Raw genomic sequence first — 12777 nt, 5'->3', positions numbered from 1 at the left:
AATTGCAAATGAAAGATCTAGTTGCCCGAACCTATTAAATTTTATTGTAATTGGAATCCTAGTTTAGAGGTTATGTATCAAAATGTAAAAATCACGAAACATCAGTATCCCAGAAACTATGCAACCGGTATAAACAAAATTAATTTCAAATGAACGGGCTACCTAAAAAGCCCTTAATTTGCAAATTTTATGAAGATTGAATTTGTGGTTCAGAAGTTATGGAAAGAAAAGTGTTCTGGAGACTATTTAATCTCACTCATGTTTCTCAGAGATGGCTGGACCGATTTCCATAAAATCAGTGTGATTTTTTTTTGCAAACGGATTATTACTTTGCCTGTTATGTTTGAAAATGTAAAATTCAACTATGAAAGGAAACATATTCCGAAGACTACAAAAACTCACTCTTTTTTCTCAGAGATGGTTGAGTCGATTTCCACAAAATAAGTGTCAAATGAAAGGTCTAGCTGCCTCATAATACCCTATTTAATTTCACTGTAATCGGACTTTAACTTCGTCTGTAATGTATCGAAATGTGAAAATCACGAAACTTTATTATTTTAGAAACTACACAACAGATTTGAACAATATTGATATCAGATGAACGGGCTAGTTAAAAGTTAACTGATGAATTATGAATGAACACGTGGTTTCAAAGCTTGACTGTCCTATACGTTCCCTTTTCATATGATTATAATCGAACTTAAGCAACCGTTATGTATTAAATTGTTAAAACAACGAAAGTCTGTTATCTCAAGTATTACACGACTTATTTGAACATAACTAGTGTCATCCGAACGAGTCATCTCTCAAACTTACAAATAACAAATTTCATAACAATTTGATATGTGGTTCAAAAGTTTTGGAAAGAAAAGAAAAATCCAAAACTATTGAAAACTATACCTGCTTTGATCAATATATATGGCCTCAACGTGATTTAAATGTTGTATCGTACTATTTAATCGTTCCCGGTATCGGTCGTGATTAAATTGTTCGAAATTAAAAGTCATTTCTTTTATTTCGCTATTTCTCAAGCACTAACATTACGTCAAATTTCATGTTTCATACTTCAATTACAAAATCAATATTTTAGAACCCAAAGAGTGAATATACCTTTATTGGATTTGCGCATTCATGTAAATCTATTTTTATAAATAATAAGTTTGAATGAGAAAGGCTGAGTCTGACCGCTAGGTGGATTAATTTAGGTTTTTTTAGAGGTGGCGGGGAAATCTGCAAACAGACACCTGAGAAGAGAACTCAGGGTGTGGGGATGAGACTAGGGGAGAGATGCTGGGGTAGTTACACTCCCCCAGGCACCTACTGATCCCTGTCCCGACCCACTAAAACCGTTCCAGTCTCCAGCCCTGGTCCTCCCGGAACGACGGTTAAGTATTACGTCGGGGAGTGGCTTTTGTGCGTGATACACCCTCTTTACTCTTATAACCTCCTAGCTAACTACCTGGAGACTGGTAATTAGCTACCACTGGCGTGTTGGTGGTTGACCCGTCACACACGTTGCAGCTCCAGGACAATCTGAGAGGCGGCCGCACAGACCGCGTTCCAGATGTCCGGGTCGTCGCACATCCTCCGGACTAGATTGTCCGGAGTAGTGCCAGGCCCGCTCACAGCCATCATGTCGCTCCTCGCTCTTACGAAACGGGGGCATACGAAAAAGACATGCTCAGCAGTCTCCTCATCCTCCACGCACTCGGGACACATGGGGGACCCCGTGTGTCCGAACCTGTGCATATATTGCCTGAAACAACCATGGCCTGACAGGATTTGTGTCAGGTGGAAGTTCACTTCACCATGTCGTCTCCGGACCCAGCAGGATATCTCCGGTATGAGTCGGTGCGTCCATCTGCCCTTTGTGGAGTTGGACCATTCCATTCCAGCATCGAGAATGTCTTTCTGGTGCCTCGTATGCCCCTTGTGTCACGTTGGTCGAACCACTCTCTGTCCTCCTTGATGGCGATGCTGATAGGCATCATGCCGGACAAGACACAGATTGCATCGTATGACACCGTACGATACGCACTCGCAACTCTTTCCAGTTTACCACGGTAACTGGTAGTACCTAGCTCTCTGGACCACACTGTTCCACCATACCTAAGTATGGATGAAACCACGCTGGCAAGAAGTCTTCGCTTGCTGCCATAAACCGCTGAGCTATTGGACATCATACGAGATAGTGCTGCAATAGCCGATGAGGCCCTCTTACAGGCATAGTCGAGTTTCCTGGAGCGCATCCAGTCCTCGACCTTGCGTATACAGTGCGCGGCCGTCAACTCGACCTCCTCGATAGACTCGCCGTAAACCTCCAGCGTTATGTCGTCTGCAAAGCCGACGATCACAACCTCTACACTGCCGTTCCAAGCATAGTTGTCCCAGCGTGCATAAGGTTTGTGTAGAACATGGGACTACTATGATTGGAACGGCAGTACAGGAAACTTGAGTTTCAACACTCCGTCATACATGTCATTCCACAACACTGGACCCAGGATAGAACCTTGCGGAACTCCTGCGGTAATTGGGACGCACTTCTGACCCTCCTCCGTGTCGTAAACAAGTTCTGGGAATAATTTTCCAGAATCTTGTACTGCGACACCGGTATATGGATGCCCCTGAGCGCGAGCTCTATGGAGTCCCAACTGGCACTATTGAACGCATTTTTCACGTCGAGCGTGACGATTACGCAGTAGCGTATTCCCCTTCTCTTGCGCTGGATTGCTACCTCCGCCGTCTTGATGACGGAAGAGATTGCATCCAGCATGGACCTGCCCTTCCGGAAGCCGAACTGGTTATTTGCCAGACCGTGTACACCCTCCGTGTACCTCACCAGTCTGTTGAGGATGATCCTCTCAAGCACCTTACCCGCGGTGTCCAGCAGGCAGATAGGCCTATATGCCGATGGGTCCCCTGGCGGTTTCCCAGCCTTCGGCAATAAGACCAGTCTCTGCCACTTCCACCTGTCCGAAAAGAGACAGTCATCCAGGCACCTCTGCATGACTGCCTTGAACAGCCCGGGGGCCGTTTTTATCGCTAGCCTGATCGCCAGGTTAGGGATACCATCCGGTCCCGGTGCCTTGCTCTCCTTTAGGGATTTGGTGATCACGATGAGATCCTCATTCGTAACCCTTGCCTCCTCCCCTGCCTCGACACGGCTGTCGTCGCTCACGGATTGAATGCTCGGCAGGTTGGCCGACCATCCCTGGTCTATGTCTGATATACTGGAACGTCGGACGTGAGACTCGACCGCCGGAGGCCAAGGACTTGGCTCGTGGCGCGGAAAGAGTCCCTCGATGATACGCTCCAGCATCGCTGGTGATCGCTCTGCAGGTGCCAGCGCGCCTTTAGTCTTGGCCATTACGATCCTGTAGGCGTCACCCCACGGATTTTTATTGGCACTCGCACATAGCCTATCGAAGCAGGCCCTCTTGCTGGCTTTTATCGCGCTCTTTAGCATCGATCTTGCTGAACCGAATGCTGCACGGCGCTCTGTCCTCTCTTCTTCGTTTCGCGCACGCTGCATCCTCCGTCTTGCACGGAGGCACGCACTGCGAAGCTCGGCTATCGCGTCCGTTCACCAGTAAACCGGTGGCTTCCCATTCCTAGGTTGGCGGGTTCTAGGCATGGTGGCTTCGCACGCCCGCGATAGCATAGCAACTAGTTGGTCAGCAGTCGGGCGGAGCCAACTGCCTCCCTCGCGCTCCCTTCTCATTGCCTCTTCGAATACCTCGGCATCAAAGTGCGACGTCTTCCACCCGCGAACGGTTGGAGTGTTGGCTCTACCCGTCGTTTGCCGCCTCTCGTTGTTGTCTACACTATAACAGACCGCCTGGTGGTCGCTATTAGTGTAGCCATCATCTACCCTCCAGTTCTTGATCAGTCCTGGGCTGGAGAACGTCACGTAGTTGATCGACTCCGCACCATTTCTGCTAAAAGTACTTTTGTTCCCAACGTTGGCCAGATCTAGGTTAAGCTTTGCCAAAGCCTCCAACAGGATCTGGCCCCTCTGGTTCGTGAAGCGACTTCCCCACTTAACAGCCCAAGCGTTGAAGTCGCCCGCCACCACCAACGGCGTTAGGCCCGTTAACTTCATGGATAGGAGGTCGACCATCTGAGGGAATTTTCGGTAGACCAACGTTGCGGAGCATAGCAACTGCAGTAGAACACTCCGTTCACCTTAGCAACTACGTACCCTTCTTCTGAGGTTGAGGCAACCTCCTGAACCGAGTACTTGCTCGTCGTACATATGGCCGCCATACTGGGCTTATCCGCAACCCAGTTACCGTTTCCGGGAGCGATGCGGTAGGGGTCCGATATGAGGGCGATGTCCGAAAGCCACTCAGTGGCTGCTTGGTGTAGCAGCTGCTGAGCCGCGAAGCAATGGTTCAGGTTCAGTTGCGTCACCCTTACGCCCGTAGTTTCGCAGCCGGCTTACCGGCTGGGCACCTGGGGCCTCCATATCGCCTGCACAGCTGGCTCCTATCGGGCCCCTTGCAGGTCCAGGACTTATGTTCGCCCTCGAAGCACCGGAAGCAAATGTCTGGTTGCTGTAGTATGCCCAGAGGACATACAGACCAGCAGACCTTCAACTTGCCCTCTTTCAGGGCCAGGTTAGCGTCCGCCGACGGTAGTCGGAAGGTAGCCATCTGGGTCCCCGCCGGACCTTTGTGGAGGCAGAATGACTCCTTAATCACCTCCACCCCGCACTTCGCTTTAAGGGCTTGTGTAATGTCGCACCTCTCAGTGATTTCGTCCAGGTTAAGCTTAAGAGATACTTCTGAGGTGAGTGCCCGCACTTGCACCTCCTTCCCTAGGACCTTTTCAGCTACCGTTTTGTAGGTAGCCCCCTTGTTCTTGGCGTCCTCAATTATCATCACGCCAGTGCGAGATCGGCGGATACTCCGCACATCCGCCCGCAGATCCTTGAGCTGGGTTTCCCCCCTCATCTTCTTCAAGACTTCTGAGTACTTTGACCCATCCGTCTTGAGTATGAGGGCATCACCCCTATTCCGCGCCTTTTTGACCTTTTTTGGTCCTCTGGTTGCTCCGCCATCTTGGCGCGTCGCACCTTTCCGACGCTTCCTACCCTCTACGGTAGTCCAAGGGTTGCCCGTAGCCTCCACCTGTGCCTTTTCCGCGGTGGACCTTGAACCGGTTGGCGTGTTCTCTCGTGGGAGTAGCACGAACAATCGTTTCTTGGTGTTCCCGGGGGCCGTTTCCCCCGGGGACTGCCTCGTAAACTTAGCGACCTACCCCGTGGAGCAAACCGACGCAAACGAGGGGGCGCCTGTCTGCATCTCTTTAGATGCAGTCGCCCTCCCGGTCCTGGCCGCTTTCTCGGCCGTCTTCACCCGAGCTACGAGTTCTTCGTGCTCCTTTCTGGCTTCAGCAATGGTGCACCGAAGCAGGAGGAGGCTCTGCTTCAGGTCGCCAGCGATGTTTCGCCTGTTCGCCGCGAACTCGATTATGGCATCAAGTTGTTCAGACAGTACCGCCACTCTTGGCCGCGTGTTCATACACCTTTCGACGGCCTTGACTAGCAAGGGACCGTCTACCGAGATGTCTGGTGTGGACACCGACTGATTCGCCGTTTTTCCACCTCCAAACTTCGCCGCATCCGTCTCCGCCTTCTGCGGAGACCGCTGGATGCCATCTCGTGCGAAGGGATTTGGTAACCCCTCCGTACCCGTCTCTTTTGTTTTTGAGTTCAACATTTTGGTTTAAATGGGTCCCCCTTTCAGCCGCTATCCTTGTCCTTGGTAGAGTAGTCGCCTATGTGGTCCCATGGTGGTCTATGCCGAAGCAGTGAGGTCATAGCTAGGGTAAGCAGTCATAACGCCTTATGGGCAACTATGACTCCACCGACTGGCGCAAGTCAGGAACAACCATCTGATCTACTCCTGCCTGATTCCCACCAGGCAATAGACTCGGAACGTACTGGAAGGCGTGCCAGGTTTTATGGGACGGAGAACCCTGCACCGGGTACCACCTCGCCATTTCACGCCGTTGTCACTCTACTTTACTAAGGGAGCTCGATGCAGATGCCAGCCCGAGGACGCGGTACCATTACGAGATCCAGCTCATATGCGTTCACTACGCTACCAGTTGCCATAATCGGGACCTTACTGGCATCAGTCCCGATGGACGGGTTAGTGCTTTTGGGTGATGGGAGCGGCTCTATTTGCTCCGTCAGAGGTGCTTCCGGGTGCTTGTGGCTTTTGCGAGGAGTCGAATGTCCCTGGTCCGACGCTCACCACCCCTTGGCGACCTCCCGCTGCTGGCTCGGGACTGTTCGGTTCTGTCAGTGGTCACACCTGTATTGTGCGCCCTCGACGATCGCCACACGTCGACCCGTGATGGCATGCAGCTCTGCCACTACAGCGGATATCTAGGTAACCTACTACGACAAGCTGCGGCTATGTTCATTCATGTTAACGTGATTCATTCATGATTAATAGTGTGGTGAATATGGGGGCGTCGTGAGATGAATAATTGAGCAGTATTTCAAGTTTTGAGATGGATATGGAAGCGTTGTGAAAAAGGGTTTGTTTTGCAAAATTCAGGATAAATCTAGCTAATTTTACTAAATATACAATGCTATACGATTCCATAAGAGCACGTAAGCATATTTAGTTTATTGGTTCAATGATTCCAAAAAAAAATTGGTGTTTAATCCGTGCGTTCTTCATGAATATCGGCTTAATGAGATGAATAATGGAGCAGTTCCCCTATTAACAGAACGGCTTGATTTTTTTTTTCTTCCCCTTTCAAATTTCGGCATTTTTCAAGGGGAGGGGGTGACATAAAATGAGAATGAAATTTGTAACGGCCTTACTTGCGCAGAGGCTATGCCAAATAATTCTGGTTGAGTAAGTTTGATCACATCATCATCAATCGTTAGACCTTTCAATACGATCTTGAACGGCTTGGCGTTCTTAGTGTCATATAAAAAAAAAATATACATCTTTTCAGTTAAACACTGAATTAAATTCTAATCCTTCAATATTTGAGCCTCTTCGGCCAATGTAACTTTAACGTCGGAAAAAACGTTGAAAGTTCTCGTTTAAAAATGTTAAATTTAGAAGCAATAGTTACCACAATAGGTGGTAACTATTGCATCTAAATTTAACATTTTTGCACGAGAAATTTGATTTTGAATGGTTTTATATTCAAGTATTTCAATTTCACGTAATCTCAAATAGATTCTCACTGCATATACTAGTGTCAGGAAGAGATGTCTTCCTTTTCCTCTTCGTAACGATGCGTGGTTTCTTCTTTCGCCATTTCAGGTGATACGAAAAAAGTTGAAAAATAATATCATATTGCAAATAGGTCTTGAGAAAGACTGATGTAAATTAACCTTCAGGTAGTCTTTAAGAGATACACTGCTACACGTCCCAAACTTTGAAGCTATATGTAGCCAAAGACCAATCCACTAGCAACCGAAAACACGTCTGATCTGTCGGAGAGCTATGTTATCGAGATAAGCAATAATTTTGTAGCAATTTGAACTTTTTGTTTGGAGACGGAGGGCGCTTGCCGGATTTCGCTTGTCATTTTCTATTACCATAAAGAAATCTAACTAATTCTATATTTCAGGTTCGTGAACGTCTTCGGATTGCGCTGGAGAAAAATACTGAATTAGAAGAGGAACTTTCTCAAGTAAAAGATGAGGTAATAATTCAGCATATATTTCAGGAGTAATGCAATTGAAGTTTTTTGAAATATAGGGGGGATGTTTTGTGATGAATTAATTATTTACTAATATTTATTCAGAATTTTTATTGTGTGTTTTGCCACAAACGGTGACATATCAACACTATTACATATTTTAAGCTTTATTTCATTGAAAGATTGTGATTGCTTCCGCAGTTAAGTGAATATAATTGTAGGAAAATTGTGAACACCTGTCTTACTGACTATAAAGTGAGCTAATCGTTGTAATCGAAGATTGCAACGATTTTTGTCGGAACTTATTGATAATTAGGTTTGACATATTTTCTAATGTTTCCACATTAGTTACCCTGTGTAGTTCATTCGTGCTAAACCAGCGAGGACGCTTCATTATCATTTTCAGAAGTTTGTTCTGAATCCCCCCTCTTCTTTCTGGTTGTAAAACAACTTGCCCAGATGGGGACTGCATAATATATTGCTGGTCTAAATATTTGTTTGTAAATTAACAGTTTATTCTCGAGACAAAGTCTAGAATTTCTGTTGATAAGAGGATAAACTGAGCAGGCGCTGTTTCAATGCCCATCAACATCGCATGCAGCGGAAATTGAAAACGAATCCAAAAGCCTTCTGGTCTTTTGTCAACGAGCAAAGAAAAGACCCTGGTTTACCTTCGACAATGTTTTATAACGGTGAAGTTGAAGCTGATTCAAATGGCCTTTGTAGACTTTTCTCGGAAAAACTCAGCCGTACTTTCGTAGAGGAAACACTCTCTTTAGATCAGGTGGCCGCGGCAAGAAGATTTGTTCCTGATTCAAACGCGATGTTGACGGATATCCGTATTGATAACGACATTATTCTTACAGCTGCCTCTAAGTTAAAGTCGTCGCTTTCTTCTGGGCCTGATGCAGTTCCTGCTGTCGTGTTGAAGCGGTGTATTGAAGGTTTACTACAGCCACTGGAACACCTGTTTCGTTTATCACTGCGTACCGGAACCTATCCAACTCTTTGGAAGTCTGCTTTTGTCTTCCCGGTTTTTAAAAAAGGAAATAAAAACAACATTGACAACTATAGAGGAATTTCGACATTGTGCGCGGTATCAAAGCTGTTTGAACTGGTGGTAATGATTTCAGTTTTTTTCCACTGCAAACCCTTTATCTCCGATGAGCAACACGGGTTTATGCCAAATCGATCAACCGCTACAAATCTGCTTTCGCTAACCTCGTTCGTCTACGAAAGATTTGAGAAGAACTGTCAAACAGACGTGATATATACTGATTTGTCTGTTGCTTCTGACAGGATCAACCATAAAATCACCATAGCTAAATTGAAAAAAATGGGTTTCGGTGATTCGCTTCAGTGGTGGTTTGAGTCTTATTTAACAAATCGTCAGCTCAGTGTGAATATCTCTAAAAGTTATTCTGCTCCGTTTACGGCCACTTCAGGTATACCTCAGGGCAGTCACCTGGGACCGCTAATCTTTCTGCTCTATTTTAATGACGTCAATCATGCACTCGATGGACCGAAACTATCATTCGCTGATGACCTAAAGATTTTCCGCAGAATTGAAGTTGACGATGATACACTGAATCTCCAGCAGCAAATCGATGTTTTTACCAATTGGTGTGAACGGAATCGGATGGGATTAAATCCAATGAAATGTTCGGTGACTTCCTTTTGCCGTAGAAAGGATACAATTAAGTTCGAATACAAAGTTACTGGCGTGATAGTTCCTCGCGTTGAACACGTGAAGGACCTTGGAATAATACTTGACTCTAAGCTAACGTGTAAGCAGCATATCAACTTCACAATTGCCAAAGCTTCGAAGAACTTAGGCTTCATCTTCCGAATGACCAGAAACTTCACAGACATTTATTGCTAAAAAGCTTATACTGCTCGCTTGTTCGCTCAGTCCTGGAGTATTGCTCAGTAGTGTGGAACCCAGTGTACTTTAATGCAGCTGAGAGAATCGACAATGTTCAGCGCAGGTTTCTTCGTTACGCCCTTCGACAGTTACCCTGGCATGATCCATTAAGACTACCAAGCTACGAAAACCGATGTCAACTCATCCGTCTTGACCCACTACATGCTCGAAGGAATACAGCTCGGGCTTTAGTAGCATCCGATCTCTTGACAGGACGTTGTGATGCTCCATCTCTACTAGGGCGCAACAACATCCAAGCAAGGCTGCGTAGTTTAAGAGGCAGTTCATTTCTTCGATTAACCCATAGCAGAACGAACGTTGCCGCAAATACCGCCATAACAGGGCTTCAAAGACTGTTTAATCGTGTGTCGCATATTTTCGACTTAAATGTTCCTAGGATTAGGTTGAGACAACTATTTTTAAATTATTTTAACAATGTTTAGTGTTTGTTTAACTTTAAGTTTTATCATTGGGGCCGATTGAGGCCTGTTGATAAATAAAGAAATAAATAAATAAATAAATAAATAGATACAACCATTTTATATATTTATTGCACTTTGTTTGGATATTCTAAATGTGCTCCTTGAAGGTAAGATTTTTATCATAAATTAGCCCTAAATATTTAACTTGGTTAGACCAATTTAAGACTGCACCGTTCATCTTAATAACATGATTGTTGGTGAGTTTGAGAAATGAAACTCTTGGTTTATGGGGAAAAATAATTAATTATGTTTTCGATGCTTTAGGAAAAATCTTCCATTTCTGCAAATATGAAAAAAATATATCTAGACTTTTTTGCAGCCTACTGCATATGACACGAAGGCTTTTTCCTTTTACGTCACAAAACAGAGATTTCTCACATCCTGGTGGTAAATCAGGAAGATCAGAAGTAAAAATATTATATAAGACTGGGCCCAAGATACTTCCTTGAGGTACACCAGCTCTAACAGGCAATCATCAGATTTACTATTCAAATAGTTAACCTGAAGATTGCGGTCTGTCAAGTAACTTTGAATCATTTTTGTGATGTAAAAAGGAAAACGGAAATTGGACATTTTAACTATACAACCGTTATGCCAAACACTGTCGAATGCTTTTTCTATGTCTAGAAGAGCAGCTCCAGTGGAATAACCTTCAGATTTATTAGTACGAATCATATTAGTTACTCTAAGTAACTGATGAGTAGTCGAATGCCCATGGCGAAATCCAAACTGCTCATCTGCATAAATTGAATTTTCTTTGATATGTGTCATCATTCTATTAAGAATTATTCTTTCGAAAATTTTGCTTATAGAGGAGAGTAGACTAATTGGACGATAACTTGATGCTTCAGCTGGATTTTTTTCATATTTTAAAATTAGAGTGACTTTGGCATTTTTCCATTTTGAGGGAAAATATGCTAATTTAAAGCATCTGTTAAAAATCTTCACCAAGAAATTTAAAGAGCTTTCGCGAAGTCTTTTGAGAAGGATATAAAAAATCCCATCATCTCCTGGTGCTTTCATGTTTTTTAAGTTCTTGATAATTGTTCGTATTTCTATCAAGTTTGATTCTAGTACCTCTTCAGGAAGAAATTCTTGAGTGGTGATCTGGTCATACTTTTGTAATACTTCATTTTCAATAGGACTCATTACGTTCAAATTGAAATTATGAACACACTCAAACTGATGAGCAAGTTTTTGAACTTTTTGTTCATTCGTAAGAAATATGTGGTCACCATCTTTGAGGACCGGAATGGGCTTTGAAGGTTTCTTAAGAACCTTCGAAAGCTTCCAGGAAGGTTTGGAATAATTTTAATTGTTCAACTTCTCTCACGAAATTTTCATTTCGTAAAAAAGTGAATCTATGTTTGACTCCGTTTGAAAATTTTTAAAAATAACTTTCAAAGCAGGATCACGAGTTCTTTGATATTGACGTCTCCGTATGTTCTTCATACGTATAAGAAGTTGAAGCTCATTGTCAATGATTGGTGTATTGAATTTCACTCTAGCCTCAGGAACTGACAGGTTTCGGCCATTGAGTATTAAACTGCACAAATCATCCAATGCTCCGTCAATGTCAGCACTATTTTGCAAAACAATATCACAATTCAAGCTTTCTTCGATCGTGGTACGATATCGATTCCAATTGGCCTTGTGATAATTAAACACAGACCTAAGGGAATTTAAAACAGTTTCACGGGATATGGAAAAAGTTATAGGAAGATGATCAGAATCAAAATCAGCATGAGTTAACAAATCCAGCCGAGCTATCGTGGAACAATATTTTTCCATTGAAATTGCTTTGTGTATTATTTCACGATCGATGTTTTGCATAAAAATCACCGATGATAAAAAACTTAGTTTTTTTCTCGTGAGTTTTTGTAAATCTCCCTTGAAATGATTTTTCTCTTCACCAATGCATTGAAAAAGTAAATACTCTGCGGCTATAAATAAAATACCAATATCTGTTTCGATTTAAATTCACAAACTTCAGTGGCGTCCCGTCCTATTGTGCACTACGTGCACTACACCGGGTGTTGTTGGTGGGGGCTTCATACCAATTTCATGAATAACTAACAAAAATCAAAAGCTAATAAAATCTATCAAACAGTATCAATGATCAACAAGTATTGCTTGCTGTGTACTATTACTAGTGCACAAAATGAAGAAATACATGTGACCCACTCTACCATAAGTTAACTCTGGAAATCAATAAGTGATGCGAACGAGAGGCATAAAACAGACCAAAAACCTCTCTGCGCAGGCACTTATCAATGTACACAATATTGTTATGTATCTATATACAGAGCGTGTACGCGTGTGGCCAGTGGATTTGGTGTGCAAGACCGATGTGTTAGTGTTGATTCCGTGCACTCCCGTCAGTGAACTTGAAGAGATGAGAGGAGAGCATTGAAATTTAACAACGTTGTACACTCTCCGCAAGTCGCATGCTGCTTCATTCAAGCATTGAATGCAGCTTAATTAGAGAAGAGATAGGTGGAAAACTGAGTGAGGCCCTCGCCATGCAGTATGCGGCAAGGCGCGATAAGTGTCTTTTTTCACGGTGAGGAATAATATTAACAATGAAAACGATTACGCGCGTCCAAGCACATCCCGAACTGTTTTCACGCTATTCGCGTCTCGCCGCATTCCTCATGACAAGGGCCTAAGGCCGGTGTTAGTATTGGCTAA

The 12777-nt window shown here is 44.1% G+C and overlaps 1 protein-coding gene across 5 annotated transcripts in view; it reads left to right on the top strand.

Annotated features, from left to right (window-relative positions):
* LOC129732463 (liprin-alpha-1) overlaps positions 1 to 12777 on the top strand; it is a 1274109-nt gene that overhangs the window by 309664 nt on the left and 951668 nt on the right. For 4 of the 5 annotated variants that reach the window (XM_055693366.1, XM_055693363.1, XM_055693365.1 and 1 more), the window contains exon 4: positions 7609 to 7683. The exons of the other annotated variant lie outside the window; for it this stretch is intronic. In XM_055693366.1, the coding sequence (XP_055549341.1) occupies positions 7609 to 7683 (75 nt within the window). The remainder of the gene's footprint in view (positions 1 to 7608; positions 7684 to 12777) is intronic. 5 annotated transcript variants of the gene reach the window in all.

Source organism: Wyeomyia smithii, chromosome 3 (assembly GCF_029784165.1).
Source record: "Wyeomyia smithii strain HCP4-BCI-WySm-NY-G18 chromosome 3, ASM2978416v1, whole genome shotgun sequence".
NCBI lineage: Eukaryota > Metazoa > Arthropoda > Insecta > Diptera > Culicidae > Wyeomyia > Wyeomyia smithii.
This window is presented reverse-complemented; position numbering and strand designations above follow the sequence as displayed.